At 45.6% G+C, this 22357-nt stretch overlaps 1 protein-coding gene across 2 annotated transcripts in view; it reads left to right on the top strand.

The window, feature by feature from the left end:
• Nucleotides 1–22357, top strand: part of HTT (huntingtin) — a 1416422-nt gene that overhangs the window by 130047 nt on the left and 1264018 nt on the right. The window contains exons 8-10 of one of the 2 annotated variants that reach the window (XM_069203496.1): nt 6823–7001; nt 7884–8088; nt 10345–10392. In XM_069203496.1, the coding sequence (XP_069059597.1) occupies nt 6823–7001; nt 7884–8088; nt 10345–10392 (432 nt within the window). The remainder of the gene's footprint in view (nt 1–6822; nt 7002–7883; nt 8089–10344; nt 10393–22357) is intronic. The other variant, XM_069203501.1, reaches the window with a different exon arrangement.

Below are 22357 nucleotides of genomic sequence, written 5' to 3'. Positions count from 1 at the left end.
GGGACGAAATGGAGGGAGCCCCCAAACCATCTGCCACAAACAATAATCCCTGACTTACCCCACAGTCCCCCTGATCACATAACACCAGTCGAGGGTGTCTCCAAGGGTTCTTTCTCACTTGGTGGAGCGTCGCATCCGACCAGTGGGTGTTGGATACTATCCAACTTGGTTATTTCCTGGATCTCACTTCCACACCTCCCAGTATCCAGCTAACTAACTCTCCCCACAACACCAAAAGTTACTTGGGGCAGTGGTCCAAGCGCTCCTCCAAAAAAAAGAGCCATAGAACCCGTCCCTCACCATCAACAGGATACAGGAGTTCACTCGGTATAATTCCTCATTCTCAAAAAGAACGGGTCCCTCAGACCAATTATGGATCTCAGGCCTCTAAATGAATACGTTCTCCCAGAGCACTTTCACATGATCACTCTTCAGGATATCGTCCTTCTACTACAGCAAGGCGATTTAAGGTCACACTCCTCCTCAAGGATGCCTATTTCTACATTCCAATCCATCTGGCACATCGCCGGTACTAAAGATTTGTAGTAAACGGACAGCATTACCAGTTAAGTGCTCCCCTTCGGAGTCATTAATGCACCAAGGGTCTTCACCAAGTGCCTCATGGTGGTGGCTGCTCACCTACACAAGGTCTCTTCCTATCTGGACGATTGGCTCATCAAGAGAGCCACCTGTCTAAAATGTAATGAACACTCTCAGGTCACCATCAACCTACTTCATGAACTAAGCTTTACCATCAATGCTTCAGAATCCCATCTCCAACCCCTTCAGATTCAACCTTATCTAGGGGCAGTTCAGAGATGGGCATAGCTTGCCCAAATGCCCCCAGGACTCAATCCTTTCAGAAGCTCATTCCACTATTTCAATGAAATCAAGAGGTTACAGTCAGGACAGTTCCACGCCTCCAATCAATCAATCATAGGATTTATAATGCGCACTACGTACCCGTGAGGGTTTCAAAGGGGGGGGGGGAGCTGTTGTTACTGGTCGAAGAGCCAGGTCTTGACGAGTCTTCTGAAGGTGAGTAGGTCTTGAGTCTGTCGCCGGGCGGTGGGGAGGGTGTTCCAGGTTTTGGCGGCGAGGTAAGAGAAGGATCTGCCGCCGGAGGTCTTTCTTCGGATGCGGGGGACGACGGCGAGTGCGAGGTTAGTGGAGCGGAGCTGACGGGTGGGGGTGTAGAAGCTGAGTCTGTTGTTTAGGTAGGCTGGTCCGGTTTCGTGGAGTGCTTTGTGAGCGTGGGTAAGAAGCTTGAAAGTGATCCTTTTGTCCACGGGGAGCCAGTGAAGGTTTCTCAGGTGGTGGGAGATGTGGCTGTGCCGTAGTCCATCCTGCTGCTGACGAGGGCCTGTGTTACTGTCCTTCTTGTTTCTGTCGGGATCCACTTGTAGATTCTGCGGAGCATGCAGAGTGTGTTGTAGCAGGAGGAGGAGACTGCGTGGACCTGTTTAGACAAGGTGAGGGAGGAGTCGAGGATGAAGCCCAGGTTGCGAGCGTGGTCGGACGGTGTCGGTGGGGTTCCTACTGCGGTGGGCCACCAAGAGCCGTTCCAGGCGGAGGGGGTGGGTCCGAGGATGAGGACCTCCGTCTTGTCCGAGTTCAGTTTCACATGGCTGTTTCTCATCCATTCGGCGATGGATTTAATTCCTTCGTGGAGGTTGGTTTTGGCGGTGCGCGGGTCTTTGCTGAGTGAGAGGATGAGCTGGGTGTCGTCAGCGTAGGTGAGAATGTTGAGGTTGTGTTGTCGGGCCACTTGTGTGAGGGGGGCCATGTAGATGTTGAACAGCGTCGGGCTGAGGGATGAGCCTTGGGGGACGCCTCAGATGATGTCGGTGGCTTCAGAGCGGAAGGGGGGAGGCAGACTCTCTGGGTTCTGCCGGAGAGGAATGAGACGATCCAGTCAAGGGCTTTTCCTTGAATTCCGGTTTTGTGGAGGCGTGATTTCAGGGTGCGGTGGCAGACTGTGTCGAAAGCGGCAGATAGGTCCAGGAGGATGAGGGCTGATGTTTCGCCGATGTCCATTTGGCGTCTGATGTTGTCTGTGTCGGCGAGAAGGGCGGTTTCGGTGCTGTGGTGCGGACTGGGAGGGTCTAGGATGCCGTTGTCTTCGAGGTGGCTGGTTAGTTATGTGTTGACGCATCGCTATATAGTACCTCAAGTCAGACTCAATTTGCATCCATTACAGGAGTGCTTAATGCACCAATGGTCTCAAGTGGAGTGTCACATGAAAGATCTAGTGTTGGTTGGCCGTTGAACTTTCCACTCAACAACTTGTTAAAGGGATGGCCATTCCTAGACCAAGTTCCGCAGAGGACCATAACAGATTCCTACCTTATTGTATGGGGGGGGCACATTCACAGAACTTGAGTGTTCAAAGCCACTGGAATCCCAGGCAACAAGCTTGCCACATAAATCACATAGAGCTGTTAGCTGTTCACCTTGCGTGGAAAGCTTTCCTTCCTCACCTAATTGGCAAGGAAGTCCTTATCAAGGCGGAAAAAATTACAGTCATCTATTAACTTCAGAAACAAGGAAGCACCCTCTGCTCTCTCACCTAGCCCCCGAACATTTGGAAATTGGCTTTCCAACACAAGCCTCATCTATTAGAGAAATATTTACCACGAGTGAACAATGACTTTTACGATCTGCTCAGCAGGATGCAGGAACAAGTCCACGAGTACGAACCCCACCCACGAGTCCTCCACCACTACTTCCATTGTTGGGGACTTCCAGAAATAGACCTCTTCACCACTGCAGAAAATGCCAAATGCCCAGACTTCGCCTCCAGGTTTCCACATCCACAGTCCAGGGGCAATGTACTATGGATGAGTTGGTCAGGGATATTTGCTTCCACTTTTCCTTCTCTCCCTCTGCTTCCATTAGTAGTTTGGAAACTTGACTGATGTCTCTCACTCTCATCCTCATGGCTCCTGCATGAGTACAACAACCTTGGTTCACCACTCTCCTCAAACTTTCAGTGGTCCCCAAGATACACTCCCCAACAGGCAGAATCATCTCCCGCTGAGCCATGGAGAAATCAGGCACCTGGATCCCAGGTCTCCCAACCTTGTGATCTGGCTCCTGAAGTCCTAGCATTTGGATACCTTAATCGCCCACCAGAATGCAGAGACATTCTCAAAGAGTTGTGCAGTCCTTTATTTGTGCCTGTTATGCTGCTAAGTGAAAGAGATTAACATATTAATTCATCGGCAGCCAAAGTACAAGTTAGTATATGCTACCTTGTTTTACTTATAAACTATTGGTTTAGCCTTCACATCTGTAAGGCTACACCTAGCGGCTGTAACCGCTTATCTTCAGGAAAGGCAACTTGTTTCCCTATTCCGAATTCCTGCCATTAAGGCCTTCATGGAGGGTCTGAAAATGTTCCTTCTCGGGTCCCACCAGCCCACACATGGAACATTGTATTGACAAGACTAATGGACCCTCCATTCGAACCCTTCCACTCCTGCCACCTCCAATTTCCACCCTAGAAGGAAGCATTTCTGGTCACCATTATTTCGCTTATATGTGTCAGCGAGCTTCAGACACTAACCTTGGGAAGAACCTTTCTTCTAAATACACAGAGATAGGGTTATACTTCACACAACCCTATTTTTTCCCCAACGTTGGTTTCACAGTCCCACCTCAAACAATCTTTTAAACTTCATGTTTTGTTTTCCTCACCCTGTCTCTGTTGCAGAACAGGGTTTCCATACGTTAAATGTTCAACGAGCCCTCATGTGTTATATTGATAGAACTATATCTTTTATGAAAATAACAGCTTTTTGTTGCTTTCTCCAAACTACAAACAAGGAAACCACTTCTAAATCAGGCATTACTAGGTGGATTAATAAATGCATCCAGACATGCTATGCCAAAGCTAAAAGGACCTTAAGTCTCAATCCTAGAGCTCATTCCACTTTTAATAAAGTATACTCTATGGCCTTTCTTAGGGAATATTCCTATTGCTAATACTGTGGATCTACCAACAAGCCAATGCTGATCAGGCAGTTATACGTACACTTTTCCAAACCACTGCAACCCCCACAAGGTAGCGCCGCTTCATAGTCTGTAGGGGCGTATTGTTCACCCAGCATGATCCATATAATTTGGTCCCCGGAGTGCGTGGCCCTTTATCAGCATCGGTGCCAGCATGGGTTATAGGAGGAATATTCGTCCTCTAATCTTCTTCCAGACGAGTGTCTGATTATGCTGGCAATTGTATTACACATTATGCCTAGACTGTGAGGACTTTGTTAGGGGTGCCCAGACCCCTTTGAGTAAGTGTATTATATTATGCACTAGGTAGTTTCCCTTTGGTGTTGGCTTCCTCATGATTGGGTGCCCTTTCTATCTGTGATTCCTGATGAGACCCTTTAACCTCTAGTGGGTCGAAACGTTGTCAGCTTGATATAACTGATCCTAACAACGTAACTCTCTGATTGTCTTGGGTTATAAATATGGACAATGGGTGGTTTTAGGTCACTGATGTATGGATTTTAGTAAACTTTATATGCGAATGAATTGAAGTGTGGCAATATAAGTTCTTACTTTGTGTGGATTGGTGTATGTTAATACCTTGATGGAAGTAATAAATAAATATGAATTCCTTTTTAAGAATTGGGTAGTCTTGTGTCCTTTGTACTTGTAATAGTGTCCTCTCCAGTCATCCTGGGAGTTCGTCGACTGGGTATCTACGCCAGTTTTCTAAGTATACACCTATTGTTGGACAAGTACCACTGTTTCGATATATATCATAGTATACGCACAGTATGTGTATCTACAGCCACACTTACCTCAAGCGAAAAATGTTACTTACCCAGTAAGCATCTGTTTGTGGCATGTAGTTATGTGGGTTTGCATGGGCCCACCCTTCTCCCGAGAAGCCTGTGTTAGTTGCAGTCACTTTTATATTTCCTAGTTTCCTCTTGCACGGACATCTCTCTATACCACGCTTAGCTTCATATTTATCCTCACCTACCATGCAGCAAAACAATCTAACACTGGAGGTGATGCCATGCACATTACCAGCAAGAGCAGGAGTCACAATACCTCGTGACTCAAAACACTTTCTATGAAGAAAACCAACTTGCACATATCCAAGCCCAATACTAGATAGCAGGATTATGCACATTATGTGAATCTACAGCACTACATGCTACCACCAATGCTTACTGGGTAAGTAAAAGTTTTCTTCTGCCCCTTGGGTCTGCAGATGTTCCTCAGAAGACAGAACTGTGGTGTAAGTATACCCCATAGCCCCATGGTGAGAGGAAGCCTATCAACCAACAGGGTCCAGAAGGCTTGCATCAGTGGGCCATGCACAGAAAATCTGCCCCCAAGTAGGCACATCGAGGACAGACAGAGAAACAAACCCAGGATATCCATCTTATAGCCAGGGGTGTCACACAGGTATGATGAAGAAAGTTGAAATGGATCAATTTAAAGCAAGCGCTGCTGGGGACTGTCCAGTCAGGGCATAAACACGTGCCCAGTGCTCACCCAAAAATGGGTCCCCCAGATCAGTATTCCATGCATACCGGACCTTTAGAGGCTGTAGGCCAGCATCTTCTGCCACGGCTTTATACAGCAATGACAGTAAGTGCTGTTCCGAGCCATAGATCAACATGGCCCCCCAGCGTGCTGGACGCTGCTGGTGCTGCAAGGAATGCCATCCATGTTTGCCTAGCGATCTCTGCCAGTCCCTGGTTAAAGGATGCTATCTTAAGCAGCACTGTGACAAGCCTCTACCATTCATGCAGTCTGCCGAACCACATATGTGCCAGTCTGCCGGTCCATTGATATACCAGACCCCTCCATCAGCAACCCCAGAACCTCATCCCCCTCCAACATTCCTGCCAGGAACTGTTTTTCCCAGTTGCGGCTGCCAACCATCCACTTGGCAGCATGCTGCATTTTGGCTGTAAAGCAATAATACTCTAGCCGCAGTACTTCCAGCCCCCTATCGTCACAATTCCACATCAGTGTGACCTATGCCACTCTGCTCAGTTTACCTGCCCAGAAATGGGAGGTAAGAATGGAATTCAGATGCCGGAACATGCTAGAAGGCAAGGGACACAGGGAATTCTGAATAGTATAAAGATAGCGCAGGAGAAGCACCATTTTAGAGCCTGCGACTGCCCATAAGCGTCAGAGGCAAAATGTTCCATAATGCCACTGCATGAATACCAGCTATTTATCCTGTATCATTCAGACCGCTAAGATAATCTAGTACGGGATCTCAGGCTCTGACATTTCCTTGCTGTAGCCATACGAGCATTCCTTAATTGCTTACTTTTTAGAATACAAGAAACTTCAGTTAACCGAATTCTTAGAGGATACATTTGCCTGAGATTTGAGAGTTATACACAGGCACAAAGTAATGGTGGATGGCCTGCCACGAACTACTTGAAGTACACTGCATACTCTTTCTCCAGCGCCCAACATGTTCACTAGTGCTAGCCTCACTACTGACCAACCTTCTTTGAAATCGCTAAAAACCTAATGGCAGATTTTCCATCAGCACCAAAGTCTGAATTGACAAATTAAATCTACCTATGCTAACAGCATATGACAATGCATACTGTCTCAAAAATAGCAACACATTTGTGTCTGATTATACGATGAAAGACATGCGTCTCTTATGTGATAACTTAAATAAATAATCTACAGACGCACAAGCCATTGTATACTTGTTATGGCTTGGAAGTGTTTCTTCAGTGTAGGTTTAATGTTAATTTTGGGTAAGGTTATCATTATTTCTGATACCCACTTTTTAACATAATTTTTGGGGCTGTTTTCTGATAGGTCTGCAAGTTCCTGTGGAAGATGATCACCCTACTCTTCTTACTTTGGGAGTACTTTTAACACTAAGATACTTGATGCCATTGCTGCAGCAACAGGTGAAGGACACTAGTCTAAAAGGCAGCTTTGGTGTTACACGAAAAGAAACTGAAATTTCTCCTTCTGCAGAGCAGCTTATACAGGTACCAACCTACAGAAAAGGAACATCTGAGTTTCCATTTTTCAAGTGGTTTATATGTAAAGTGTTATCAAATGTAATCAACTGTGTCAGGAATTAGGTAATGTCACTTCAGAACCTGCAGCTCAGTCTCTAGGTTAGAATGAATTGGTCTTCTATTAGTGATGCTATGCAGTTACAATATTCACAAATTTATGACTGATATCCATTATATTCCCTAACTTATCTGCCACTTATTTGGCCGGAACATGCTTATGTTGAATTGCTGACCCCTACTTAATCAGAGCTCAGCTGAATCTGAAATGTATTTTTCATTTAAGAAAATCTGTATTATAACTTAAAAGGCAGATGTGTAAAACAATGAAATGCAACATTTTGAGTTATTTTACATCTTTGCATGTCATTAATGGAAAACTGCAAATCCGCTACTATAGGCAATCTAATAAGTAGAAGTATGGATATTAATACATTACAATTATCTTCTAGTTTTACATATCTAGATTTATTGTTGTCTTTGTAGGATGAAATTGTTAAAACTGGGCATATACATTTAAGTTTACATTTCGTGGTGCTCTACAAAAGGAAATATGGGTGTTTGTTTTATTCAGATGAGATTATTACACAGGTAATTGATGTCACATGGCACATAATTTCATCAACTGGTATGCTTGTAGACATATAAGTGTTTCTATGCCATAATGTGTAATACACTGGCATTAAACAATGGTTGCAAAATGATCCATTTGGTCACATTTTCATAGAAATTGAAAACAAAATACTTATGATGAAATCTGTTTAAGAAAAAATGTAATGAGTCATGGAAATTAAATTATAATAATTTAGTTGTCAGCGCTGTTACTAAAAACACTTATTTTGCCCTCTCCAGGTATATGAACTGACTTTGCATTACACTCAGCACAGGGATCACAATGTAGTGACTGGTGCTTTAGAATTGCTTCAGCAGCTCCTTAGAACTACTCCCTCTGATCTCCTTTATTCTCTGACAACTGATGGTGGCATTCCACGGGTGAGTGTGTCCCGAGATGAGACGACCAGTAGAAGTCGCAGCGGGAGTATAGTTGAACTCATAGGTAAGTCCATATTTAATGCCAGTCCTTATAAGGTATTCCAAGATCAGTGGTTCCCAAACCTTTTAGAGCCATGGCCCACTTCTTAGAATGACAATCATTCGTGTCCCATCTGCCTTTAATGGACATGAGGAGGGGCAATCTTTGAATGTGACCAAAGCTTTGTGTGATAGTGTGTTGTCATTGACAGACCGCACATTTTCCATTGGAGTGGCCACTGACATTGCACAGACATACATTTTGACTGATAGAACTATATAGTACACAAATGATAATGTGTGGGAATTGGGCTTGTGTAAATATTTACAATTTGTGCATCACCCAATTGTAGTGTCCTGATTGGTTTGGATCCTGCTAAAATCTCTGTTTCCAACAAACTTAAGAATTACTAAACAATGTGTTTCATTTTGCTTTTTAACTGCTGACTGCATATAGTTCATTTACAGGTATTTACTTTCACATTCCCTGTACTCCAGCAAGATTGTCACAAAATTCACTTAAGCTCCTGTCACTTTGCATTCAGAGAAAGAAAAATAAACACCAATCCTGCAGCAACTTATCAGAAGACACAGCCTAACATTTCACCTCTGTCTGGCAAATATGACGAGTAAATCACAGAATTTAAAGACATTTTTATTTATTGCTCAGTCTTTCCCGGCCCTCCAAAAATCGGCTCACAACCCGCAGTTTGGGAAACACTGTCCTAGATTATAAATAGTAATAATTTAACCATGTGAACCATGGATGACAGTTGTTTGACCTTGATTATCAGGACACATTTGACAGATTTACATACTAGGTTTTGTGTTTTTACCTTGTTTTTTTTTTGTCAAATGCTTCAGACCACTTTGCCACACTATAACCACGGTGGGCTTCACACTTCAAATACGAGTGAACCAAAGAAAGCTAATATTGCTGAAATTATTTTGAATCAATTGAATTATTTTTATTTTAGGTTCCATTGTGCAACACTAACATAAACATGCCTACTGAGGTTTGGATGGAATATCTGATTGTGTCGGTCTGTCTGATCCCAAGGAGTGCAAATTGTAACTGACTGACTGAATTGCTAGTGGCATCCTTTAGATGTTGAAAATTGATTTATGTTCAAAGACTTGCTGGGCAGTGCAGATAATTTCAGACTCAAGAAATAACTTGGAAACATTGGTTCGATCCTTTTGTTCCTTTGAAGGGTGGGAAGTCTGATATCTTGGAACTGTTACTAATGACTTGGTAGTATTCAGATTTAGTTAGTTTTATAGGTTGCAAATAGCCACTTTAAAAAAAAACTCAGGCGTGGTAGAGATTTCAGCTCTGATGTAAACGTAATTTGTGATATCACATCTTTGGCTACATTGCTCTCAGCTCCTCAATATTGTATTTTTAATAAGCCAATTACACATATCAAACATTGTAGACCGGGTCAGATCCTGAGACACAATTAAATAATCTTGTCATGTTTATTGATGACATCATTTAACACTTGTTTATGGGAATTTAAGTTCTTATGCCCTCATGTTTAAAAAGATGGCATTATAAAATGTGTATTATGATATAGCAAAGAGGTTCTCACAACGCTTTCGTCTTTGGATGTTAATGTCAATATTATAATGCATCTTTTAATAATTTGTTATTGCAGACGAATGTGCTTTTCATATTTGGGCATTTCATTTGTTTATATAACTGCATTTGCAAGAAATACTGTCATTTTCAAGTAAAGAAGAAAATAGATAAACTGTTCGTTTTACTAGTCAGACACACTTAAATTATTCATGCAAATGCTGACTCTAGTATTCCACAGAATTGTAATACTTGGTACTTGAAATTCTGTTATGTCCTTTTAGCTGTTTGTTAAAAATATGCATTTAAAATTATGCAATAAGCGTTTTTGCAGAGTGCACATAATACCCACAGGATCATTTTTCTATCTGAAATCACAAGAAGCGTATTTAGCAAGTGGCTTTACTGTGTTTAGTAATCTCTGTGGACTGGATCTTTTGGTGCCGACACTGGACTAAAATGCAAATAACTAGTGACCTAACAGATAAAAGGTGCATGGCATGCATAATGCTTCTTTTTTTATACTGATTAAGTGGCATGTCGAATGATCCTTCCTAAACATTTAGGACTTTTTCTCTTACACTTTTCTGTCAACTACTAACTTGCTTTTGGTCTTGGAAAGATTTACATAATTTGCTCACGGTAATAGCAGACTGTCCTTACTATGCCTTCACCTCTTTTCTTATGTGATTTTTCCAGCTGGAGGGGGTTCTTCCTGCAGCCCTATTATTACAAGAAAGCAAAAAGGTGATTATCTTACAAATATATTGCTAATCAAATTTAATTTCTTTTCACTTTTCTTTGCTACAGTTGGCCATATAGTGTCCAGAGGAGTAAGACGTTTTGGACGGTTTATCAATATATGGTCCTTTTACAAATATGTATTCATTTATTGGCATTTAATACATGTAATAAAGCTTGTACAACTAGTATTTGATTCCAGATTGTAGATACTACTTAACCTTAAGTGTTGGGTAGTAACACCTTTTCTTATAGCAGCTTTTCTAATACTTAATCTACGGGTTTTATAACCACATGCAGTTTACACATACGTATAGGTAGGTTAGGAAGAATAATCAATTGTGAGGTAACCACTTGCTCATCTGTAACTCCCTTCTCCTTGCTTGAAGGACACACATCTGCACCTTTTTGATACTAATTTTATATCCTGCTTGAGTTGCATGATCTGCGGTGTTGGGCAAGGTGGAGTCCTTTGACTTGCTTAATGCATGTTGTGAATTAATGTGATTCTGAGACCCTGAGTATATTATGTGCACAGTTAGCTTTTTTAATGGGATTATGACATAGTGAAAATAGCACTGAAAAACCTGGCATTAAGAGACCTCTCTTCTACATTTCTTGGGCCAGTACATTACCTATTGATTGGAATATTACTCTTAAGAGGTGCAGTGACAAAGCAAGTACGTATTATTCGAGGTCTATGTGAACCAAGAAGCACCTTTTGAATAGCTTTCAGTTGTCTGTCCCTTTTTGTTCATACTGTTTGTTGCCCTGTTTAATATCTACCCATTCTGTGGACTCTCTTATGAGGGCTTTAACATGCTAATGAATGCAAAGACCGGACCGCACAAACGTGGATTGCATGTATGAGCACATTAAAAGCAGACCTACTGGTTTTGCTAAATTATGCTGCTCTCAACTGAGTGTGTAGTAGTCTTATGGTGTTTGTCTGTATAACTTGGAATCTTTTGCTGAGTGGGTAGTGATGACAACATAGAGGGTGTTTTCGTATACAAGCCTGCTGGTGACAAGGGCGTGTGTAACAGATCTGTGGTTGTCCGGGGGAGACTTTGGAAGACTTTCCTGATCATTTTGATGGTGTAGAAGCACTTTTTACTATTTACTGATTAATCATGGCGATTAGGCTGTTGATTACGATGCCCAGATTCCTGGCAGCATTGGATGGGTGGTGAGAGGGAGTCGGACCTAGATCTGTATGCCACCAGCCCAAGGACGACAACTGTTTCTCTGCCAAAAAGGACCACTTCTGTTTTGTCACTGTTGAGTTTGAGGTAGGTCCCTTTCATTCAGTCTGTTACAAAGAACATAAAACTGAGTAAGTTTGCTTGGGTCTGGGAAATATCTTCTGTCAGGGGAGGGATGAGCTCTGATTGTCAGCTACAAAGGGGATGATGCTTAATCCATGGAAACAATTGATTCAGACAAGGGGATCATATAGATGTTGAAAAGTGTTCGGTGAAAGAGGTGCCTTGGGGGGAGCGTATGTCAGGTTGGAGGCATCAGATATGAAGGAGGCTATGCTGACCATTTGGGGTGTTTCCTGAGGTGAAGGCGCTGATCTATTGTAATGCCGGGCCTCAAATTCTGGACTTGTGGAAACATTGGGTGGGGTGTGAGACAGCAATGAGCACTGCCAAGAGGTCTAGTAGAATGCGGGCTGCTGTGCTCCCTTTGTCCATGGTGAAGCGGATGCTGCTGATGGCAGTGATGAGGGCCCATTTCAGTGCTGTGATTGAGTCTGAAGCGCAATTGGAAAGGGGCTAGAAGATGGATATTGTTGAGGTAGTTGGCCAGCAGGGCATTGATTAGCTTCTCCAGGACTGTAGCTGGGAGAGGAGGGCCTGAAGTTGTCCATGGTCAGGGGGTCCGCCAAAGATTTATTGAGGAGCGGCAGGATGGTGGCATGTTTCCAGAAGTTCGGGAAGGTAGTGGTGGTGGAGAGTGATACGTTGAGATTAGGTGTAAGGGCTGTGCAGCTAGGGCTAAGACTTTTGGCAAACATGTGTACAGATAAGAATCAAGTGGGGCTCCTGATTGCAGGGTGTTTGCAGTTTCTGTTGAAGTGATGGCTGGCCAGTGTGGTTTCTGGGGTTTTGCTGTCATCGGAGTGGAGGACTTTGAGGGTGGGGAAGTCCAGTTGGGTAGACAGAGTTGTTGTTGATATTGTTTGTGCAATAGTTGGAGAGTTCAGTATGGAGTTCTGGGATGGGGTCATTGTTGTGGAGCTGGCGGAAGGGGAAGTAAATTATTTTACAATAGCGAAGATTTCTTTTTTAACGTTGGAAATATTTCAGATCCGTTCAGTGAGGACCAGGTGCTTGATAGTTGTGAGCTGCTGGTTATAGATCTAAAGGGCTGCTTTGTAGGCGTCTCTGTCTGTGTTTTCATGGGACCAGCACCACTGTCGTTCAAGTGGCTGCAGTGCTGTTTTGTGAACCAGAGGTCCTCGGTGTACCAGCTGGCTTGCGGCTTAGGCTTAGTTGTGCGGGTGGTTTTCAGAGTGGCCTGGTATTCCAAGCAGGATGTAATCCATGTCTTGAGGTTTGTGATAGAGGACTCTAACTCATTTTAGTGGTTGGTTGTCGAGGCCGGACCTCTGAGATCTACATGTCCTCAGGCATTTTGTTCCATCAGCATTGGGCGGTCAGGGTATAGGCACTTCTGGGCTGGTTGCGCAGGTGCAAGTCAAAGTTAACAAGGTAGTGGTCCATCCAGGTGAGAGGGGTGGGCTTACCTACTGTGACGTTGGGGAAATGGGATCGAAAAGGTACCTGGCTGCATGGGTGGGATCATAAAATGTTGAAGTCTTCCAAGAGAGTGGTGGAGTTGGTTGTTCTGATCTTGTAGGTAGAAGTTGAAGTCACTGAGCAGAATGAAGGAGTTGGATGAGAGAGCCAGAGGAATGATGAGGCCTGCGAGGTATATGAGTTACATTCAGCCCTAGGTTTATGACTGCAAATAACTTTGTCAATAGGGCCCCAGTGATATTCAACTCTGAAGCCTGTAGGTGGGGAAGGGAAGTTGGAAGGATCGAGTTGAATGAATGAAAACATAATACTGTAGTAAGTCAAAATATTGGTTTCTGGGGGCTTGGCCTGACAAGCCATCACGGCAGACGCTCAGTAAACAGACTCCCCCGCAGTGGCATTTAAATCCGTCATCATCCTCCCCCACACTGTGACGAGCGCGGGCGGATCCGGGTGGTCTGTGGCGGCGGACCGGGCTTGGATCTGGTGGTGCCTTCGGCTGCCGAAGCCAGGATTGTGGGCGCATCCCCTTGTGGCGGTAAGCGGTAGGTGCTTCTGAGCGTGGGAGGGACCCTTGGGGTCGGTGGCCACTGCATTTGCCAGGCCGTCTGGCTGCCTCCTGGGGCCTGTGGTGGGTTGCCGGTGGTGGCACCATGGTGGGCTCCCTGACAGGTTGGTCACTGCTGCTGGGGCCCCACTGCTGGTACTCAGAGAGCTAGTGGTGTGATCTTCCTGGTTAGAGGAGTTGGGTGGCCCCATATTATTTGTCGCTGCCCTGGGGTTCAATGACACGGTGCCAGATAGGGCCACGTCACACATATACATTTAATCTGCCTAACTGGGGTGTTGACGGCCCGGGCCTGAACGTAGGCATATACAGACACCCTGCAAAAGGGCCCACAGCCTTCGACCATCCATTCTGCCCATACTCATGATGGCCCACTACTTGTGCACCAAACTATTGGCGCCACTGGAAGACCAGCATAAGACTCTGCCCCATCGCGGAAGCGATCAGTCTAGGTCCTTGTGCGGCTTGTGGTGAGGTGGGGGCATCAGCCAGGAACTATACACCCAGCATTGACCCTTGTGGAAAGGACCACCTGTAGGAAAGTAACCTCTTTCAAGCATGGTTACCCCAACTTTTGGCCTGTTTGTGAGTGTGTGTCAGTGTATTTTTACTGTGTCACTGGGATCCTGCTAGCCAGGACCACAGTGCTCATAAATAAAAACCTATGTCAGTATGTTTTTGCCTGTCTCACTGGGATCCTGCTGGTCAGGACCCCAGTGCTCATAGTTTATGGCCTAATGTGTATGCCTGTGTAGTGCCTAACTGTGTCACTGAGGCTCTGCTTACCAAAACCTCCGTGCTTATGCTCTCTGCTTTTAAATTTGTCACTGTAGGCCAGTGACTTCATTTACCAATTTCAATTGGCATACTGGAACCCCCTTATAAGGCCCTAGTATATGGTACCTAGGTACCCAGAGCATTGGGGTTCCAGGAGATCCATATGGGCTGCAGCATTTCTTTTGCCACCCATAAGGAACTCAGACAAACCCTTACACAGGACTGCCACTGCAGCCTGCGTGAAATAATGCACACACTATTTCACAGCCATTTACACTGCATTTAAATAGCTTATAAGTCCCATATATGTCTAACCTTCACTTGCTGAAAGTTAGGTGCAAAGTTAGTAAGTGTGAGGGCACTCTTGCACTAGCAAAGGTGCCCCCACATAGTTCAGGGCCATTTACCCGGACTTTGTGAGTGCAGGGACGCCATTACATGCGTGCACTACATATAAGTCAATACCTATATGTGGCTTCACAATGGTAACTCCGAATATGGCCATGTAACATGCCTTAAGATCATGGAATTGTCCCCCCATTCCAAATCTGGTATTGGGGAGCCAATTCCATGCATTCTGGGGGCTCCACCATGGACCCCCAGTACTGCCAAACCAGCTCTCTGAGGCTTGCACTGCAGCTACAGCTGCTACCAACTCACAGACAGGGTTCTGCCCTCCTGGGGTCTGGGAAGCCCAGTCCCAGGAAGGCAGAACAAAGCATTTCCTCTGAGAGCAGGGTGTTACCCCCCTTTCCCTTTGGAAATAGGTGTTACAGGCTGGGGAGGGGTAGCCTCCCCCAGCCGCTGGAAATGCTTTGAAGGGCACAGATGGTGCCCTCCTTGCATAAACTAGTCTACACCAGTTCAGGGACCTCTTGTCCCCTATTATGGCGGGAAACTGGACAAAGGAAAGGGGAGTGACCACTCCCCTGTCCATCACCACCCCAGGGGTGGTGCCCCGAGCTCCTCTCGTATTTCTCAGACCTCTGCCATCTAGCAAGGTGTGGGAGTACTCTGGAGGCTCTGAGTGGCCAGTGCCAGCAGGTGACGTCAGAGACCCCTACTGATAGGTCCTTAGCTGATAAGGTAGCCAATCCCCTTCTCAGGGCTATTTAGGGTCTCTCCTGTGGGTTCTTTTCAGATTCTGCTTGCAAGTTTCCTTCAGGAATCCTCTGCAACAACTTCAGACTCTTGTGACCTCGGATCTACAGCAGCCTGCTCCAAGAAATGCTGTAACTGCAAGAGACACTTTTTTTCAGCAACCTCAGCTCCAAGTCTGCATCTGCAACAGTTTGCACGCTCTGGGACTCCCTGTCTTCATCCTGCACCAGAAGGACCGAAGGAATCTCCCATGGAGTGACGGAGTCACTCCCCCTGCTCCAAGCAGGCACCTTCAAAGATGACAACCGGTACCCTGGGACTCCTCTCACAGCGACAAGCGTGCTCCTAAGGACACAGATGGTGGACATGATCGACGTAGACGGTCCTGAGGTCCTGCTGACGCAGTTTGGAGGAGGTAAGATATTGCCTTCCCTGAGAGCGACGGTACCCCTGTGTACTGCGTCTTCTTCGCCTCCTGAGGCCTATGTGCACTCTTTGCAAAATTCCTTCTTGCACAGCCTGGCCCAGGTCCCCAGCACTTTATCCTGCGACGCTCAACTCGCTGAGTTGTTCTCCGGAGGCGTGGGACCTTCTTTTGTTGTGCTGCATCAACCGCGTTTTGCACCTCCTTTGAACCCGGGTCCTGCGGCTCGTGGTGTTGCTGGCTGGCAGCCTGAGGGCTCTCTAAAGTGCTGAGAGGCCCCTCTTCCTCCTCACACAGATTTGAGGCCCCAGGTCCCTCCTGGGTCCATCGAGCACCATTTTGACGCAAAACGCACTTTTGTCATGGTCAAGGCTTGTTTGCGCCTTCCAACACAAAATCTCATCTGCAACGATCTTCATGCCGTTGGACATCTTTTGAATCACGCAGCAACCCGCTGGCATCTTCCTAGGGTGCATTTCTGCAATCTTCGACTAACCGAGGACTCTTCTTTTGCACCCTCTTCTGGGTTGGCAGGAGCTCCTGTCCTTCCTGGAACTTCTTTCGACTTCTGGACTTCGTCCCCTTCCTTTGCAGGTCTTCAGGTCTAATAATCCAGCAGTTGTTCTTTGCAGACTTGGTTGGCTGCTGCAAAATCCCAAAAACGAGGTGTAGTGTGTCCTAGGGAAACTTGCAGTACTTTACTCCTGCTTTTCTGGGCTCTGGGGTGGGGTAATTTACTTACCTTTACTGTATTCTTACTCTCCCAGCGATTCTGCACACACTACACTTGTCTAGGGGGGAATTCGTGATTTGCATTCCACTTTCTTAGTATATGGTTTGTGTTGCCCCATGACCTATTTTAAACCATTGCATTCTATAGGATTTCCTATTGTTTGCATTGTTCTATGACTATTTACTTGTCTCATTTTGGTGTCTAGTGTATATATTGTGTATAATACTTACCTCCAGAAGGAGTATTGTCGCTAAGATATTTTTTGTACTGTCACCCAAATAAATACCTTTATTTTCGGTAACACCGAGTACTATCGTTACTTGTGTATAAGTACTGTGTAACTATAAGTGGTATTGCATGAGCTTTGCATGTCTCCTTTTTCAGCCTAAGCTGCTTTGCTATAGCTACCTCTATCAGCCTGAGCTGCTAGAACACTACTACGTTTCACTAATAAGGGATACCTGGACCTGGTATAAGGTGTAAGTACCCAAGGTACCCACTACAAACCAGGCCAGCCTCCTACACCACCATACTGTGCGGGCACTGTCTGCGGATCTGGGGCCACTGACTGCTTGTGCCACCCCTGACGCCTACATTTGGGAGGCCTGACAGGTCGCACCTTTACCGAGAAGAACTCGTACACAATCGAGTCGGATGACTTGGTCGCCCATAATGACCAAAGACAAGCTGCCTCCAGCGATGGCAAGAGTACCATAGACAAATAGACCAACATTGCTGCTACAACATCCGACACGAGTGGATCCGGAAGGAGTGAACCAAATAATGCTGCGCTGTTGGCAGCTATCACCCCATCCAGAGACATGGTGGGCGCCAAGATAGACGTGGTTGGCTCAGACGTCACCCTACTGCACCAAGATCTTAAGAAGGTGCTTCAGCATGTCACCGAGGTTGAAACCACTGTGTCCAGCGCTGAAAACTCTGTTGCGACACTACTTAAAAAAAAATGAACTCTGACGGTTGTCACAAACGAACTGGCCATACGGGTAGAAGATGCAGAGGGTCTGCGCCCGCGAAATATCCTAAGATTCATAGGCTTTTCAGAGGGCTGTGAAAGCCCCTCTGTGGACAAATTTCTGATGACCTGGCTCCGCTCTGCGATTGCACCAGAGGCCCTGTCTATATGTTTTTTGATTGAGTGAGCCCACAGAACCTTGATAAGGAAACCCCCTCCGGGGCAAGACCACGTCCAGTCATCGCTAAGATTCTCAACTACATGGATCGTGATGCTATCCTTAAATACATAACAAGGAACAGAGAAATGGGGCAGTAAGGGTGAGAGGTGCCGCTCTTCTAGACAGTAGACATGTGGTTTAAACAGAATAGATAAGTGAGAGTAAAGTCCGGTGCAGAATGGCCCGGTGCCTTACTGCCCGGTAGGCACCAAAACGGGTACTAGGAGTACCCTAGAGCAAAAATGGGAAAACATTGGCCACAGCACACAGAGAGTAATGTCCAACAGTAAGGCAGAAAAAGATATTCCTGGTGTGGTTCCGAGAGTTGAGGGAAGTATAAAGTTGAAACGAGTCTCAAATCCTGTTTGCAGATGGTGTCTTTATTCGTAGGTGCTTAGAAAGCATTAAGTCATCATGGAGATACAGCCAACACGTGTTTCGTCACACAAGTGACTTTATCAAGGCTGAGTAAATGGTAAAGAACTGAAATAGGTATGGCTGCGCCAGGCAGCTGCAGGTGCGTGTGTAAAAGGCTTGCATGAAATCGAAGATATGAGAAGGCCCTCGCGTTTACCGGACAGCTCACCACTACGCTACTACTCGGTCATTTTATAGGCTTATCAGGGCCTTCTCATATCTTCGATTTCATGCAAGCCTTTTACACACGCACCTGCAGCTGCCTGGCGCAGCCATACCTATTTCAGTTCTTTACCATTTACTCAGCCTTGATAAAGTCACTTGTGTGACGAAACACGTGTTGGCTGTATCTCCATGATGACTTAATGCTTTCTAAGCACCTACGAATAAAGACACCATCTGCAAACAGGATTTGAGACTCGTTTCAACTTTATACTTCCCTCAACTCTCGGAACCACACCAGGAATATCTTTTTCTGCCTTACTGTTGGACATTACTCTCTGTGTGCTGTGGCCAATGTTTTCCTATCCTTAAATACGCCAGAGGCCAAGACAAAATCATATATGAATCATACCACATAACGATATTCCCGAATTGCACGAAAATGGTACACCAACAACGGCAATTCTTTATGGCAGCAAAACAACGTCAAAGAGATCTCAAAATCCCCTTAATGTTGCTTTACCCAGTGTGCCTGAAAGTTGCCTACAACTCGCAGACATTGTTCTTTGACTCCCCTGAAGAAGTCTTAGATGGATGAGTCAGTAGCGAAGAAACCGTGTCCGCTGCCCCCCATGGACTTTGATTCATCCCAGAAAGATAGATTAACCCGACTGGGCAATCACTCTGAAAAGCATCGCAGTCAGTCTTTATCATCCTGGAGAGGCTGAAGTAGAGAAGCTGCAATATGACTTCCTTATCCTGTGAATAAGTCTTTATCGCTGCCAGACTATTATGCCCTATTAACCGTGGGCGACCACAGGACAGATGCTTAAGTATTTCTCCACTGTGTCATAGTGTGGACTAGACCATATGACAGCACTACTAGAGACAAAGGGTTTTCCTCTCTAACACAAGTTATTTTGTTGGGGTGGTTTTGGGGATCCATTGGGGCTCCTGGCAGACATCTACCACAACAGATGCTTCACGTCTTCTGAAGTATTGGGTTTGGGGGAATGGGGTAGGGAAAAGTTCATTAGTTATTATTAGCCATGCACGGTCTGAATATATACACTCACTTTGACGCACAACACACTTGTCACTCTGCCCCAAATGACTGATATGGGCTCTGTGGGCACCCTAGGACAGATCCTTCTCCTCACCTGGAATGTACAGGGGTGTTTGACAAAATAAAGCGGGGTGGGGTACTAATGCAGGCTAAGAGACTTGGAGTGGACATACTATTCCTTCAAGAAACACACCTGGTGGGCTCCAGAATGCACTGTCTGGTCAGGTATGGCTACACACAAGTATATCACTCTTGGTTTTGTGCGGGGCTTGTGGGATACCGGCATCTTGATCCACCACAGAATCCCCTTCCTGCTCACCAAACCGTGGTTAGATAAATATGGCAGATAAACACTAAGAACAGGTACACTATATGGAGACCTTTCCGTGATTGGGGGCGCCTGGAAAGACGTACTGTGCCCGGAACAGGACATGTGGTGTGCTGGAGAGACAAGAGCTAGGCCGGGGACGTCCATCCTGGGCTCCCTAGAGGCTGTGCTGGGCTGGAGAGTTGTCTGCTGAACATAACATCCAGGAAAATTGGGGTATACCTTCTTCTTGAACGTCCAGGGCTCTTTCTCAAGACTAGACTTTATGATAGTCGATGGCAGATTCCTCCAAAGGGTATCACAGATAGACTTTCTGCCCAGGGAACTCTCAGACACTCCCTGGTGACACTGCAGGCGGGACCATCGCACCCTGTATTCTGCTGGTATATGTCTTCCTGACATTTGCAGAACCCAACATATAAGACTACGCTACACCGATCCATAACTGAATACTTCACCCATAATAGTTTGTCTGTGCCCTCTACAGAAATACTTTGGGAAGCCTTAAAACCAACAATTTGGGTGTAGACATCAGCTTTTATGTAGGAGACACAGACAGGGCTAATAGCTTGATAAAGCTCAAGACACTGATACATACACTGGGGGAGAGTGTTCGACAGGATGGATCCTCTAGTTTGATTCTGAGTCGACTATGACATTGTCCAACAGAATAGCCTTGTATGCCGATGACATCCATTTCTTTCTCAAAAACCCTGTAATATCAGGACCACACATTCTGCAGATATTGTAGATGTTTGGCAAGACCTATAGCCTGTATATGAACCTAGCAAAGTTGGCTTTTTTCCAAATCGGTGGCGATGTCGGAACTTGGAGATGGGCGTCTGGCTTCACTGTGGCAATTGGAGGGCTTAATAACCTAGGCGTATATGTCTCCCCGAACCCAGCCCTGATGTGGATGTGAAATATAGCCCTTGTGTTTGCCCATCTCAAAGAGGAAATGAATTGGTCCCCAATGCTGCTGTCCCTACTGGGCAGGTAAGCAATTTTTAAAATGGTTTTCCTGCCTCGGCTGCTTTACCAACTCCAAACTTATCCATATGCTATTTCCCCTCATGGTTTGGTCAGCTTAATGCCATTTCATTTGGGTTCTTTTGGGGGGAGGTGCGACACATGTCGCCCTCCGCACATGCTTTCCGTCCACATATTGTGGAGAAATTGCTGCTGCGGATGTGAGGTCGTATTATGCCGTGTCCCATCTACAAGTGATCAATGACTGGTGGTATGGCATTTAGAGCGACTCAGCATACACACTGGAGTGTTGGGTGTTAGGTGACTCGTCCTTGCTAGATTATCTATACATCAACACGAAGATAGGTTCACTAAGCCCAGCAACTCAAGTAGCTATAGACACCTGGAGAGGATCCCTCTGGTAGATGGGGTGGTGGGGGAAACTGACATATACTGGACAACTCTGTGGCATGCCACCTCCTACACCAGGTAGCCCTTTTAAGAGGTTCCAGAAGTGGGATTGTATACACATACCCATGCTTAGTGATGTCCTACCCAGCACAATACTTTAATCGTTTCAGGAGATGCAAGCTGAATATCAACTCCACCTTAGCCAATTCTTTCAATATCTACGGTTCCGCCATGCCCTTTCCTGTATTAAAGATCTGTGGGAGTTAACAGAATTTAGTTCTCCTGAGGGAAACTCCTGACAAGAGATTTGGTTTCCTACAAGATTGCAAACATATATCAATATAACAATCCTTGATCACACACAGCTCCACCATGCCAGCGTTAGTGCAGTCATAGGTCGACTACATAGACACCCTAGATGATGATGACTTCACAGATGCTTTGGGGACCCCTCGCACAGCAGTGATACCGGTCCGCTTCAGATTGGTCCAATTTAAATATCTCCATTGAGCACGATGTCGCCTGTGGCATATGGGCGTGATACCTGTGTTTACGCTGCAAGAGAAAGAAGGGACTTTCCTCCATACAGTATGGAGCTGCACGGCGCTGATGACTTTCTGGTACGTGTTACATCTTGCCTCAGGGAGGCTCTCTTGTGGGTTACCCCACTAGATCCCAAGGTGCTGCTCTTCCATAGCACAGAGGGCATTGGTGGCAACCGCTATAAAAGACAGCTGCTCTTCTTGGGACTCACACTAGCAAAAAGTGATATCGTCAAGATGTGGAAGGCAAACACCCCGCAGTGTTTGGAAAAAAGGACTTGATCATTGTATGGGCCTGGAGGCAGCTGTTTCCCAAACTAGGGGCTGCCCCCAGAAACACCCTAGGGTGTGGCAGTGCTGGGCCGATTATAAGGGCATAGTTCTTGCATCCTTTTGTTTTCTGTTAAATACCGAAATATGGAATATCAATCAATAAAACGGGCCAACCTTGCTAGAATGAATGTGTGCTGTATTGGGTGCACCCCAGTGATGCGGGGTTTAAAGGGGGTGGT

The sequence above is a fragment of the Pleurodeles waltl genome, chromosome 1_2 (genome assembly GCF_031143425.1).
Source record: "Pleurodeles waltl isolate 20211129_DDA chromosome 1_2, aPleWal1.hap1.20221129, whole genome shotgun sequence".
NCBI classification, from domain to species: domain Eukaryota; kingdom Metazoa; phylum Chordata; class Amphibia; order Caudata; family Salamandridae; genus Pleurodeles; species Pleurodeles waltl.
This window is presented reverse-complemented; position numbering and strand designations above follow the sequence as displayed.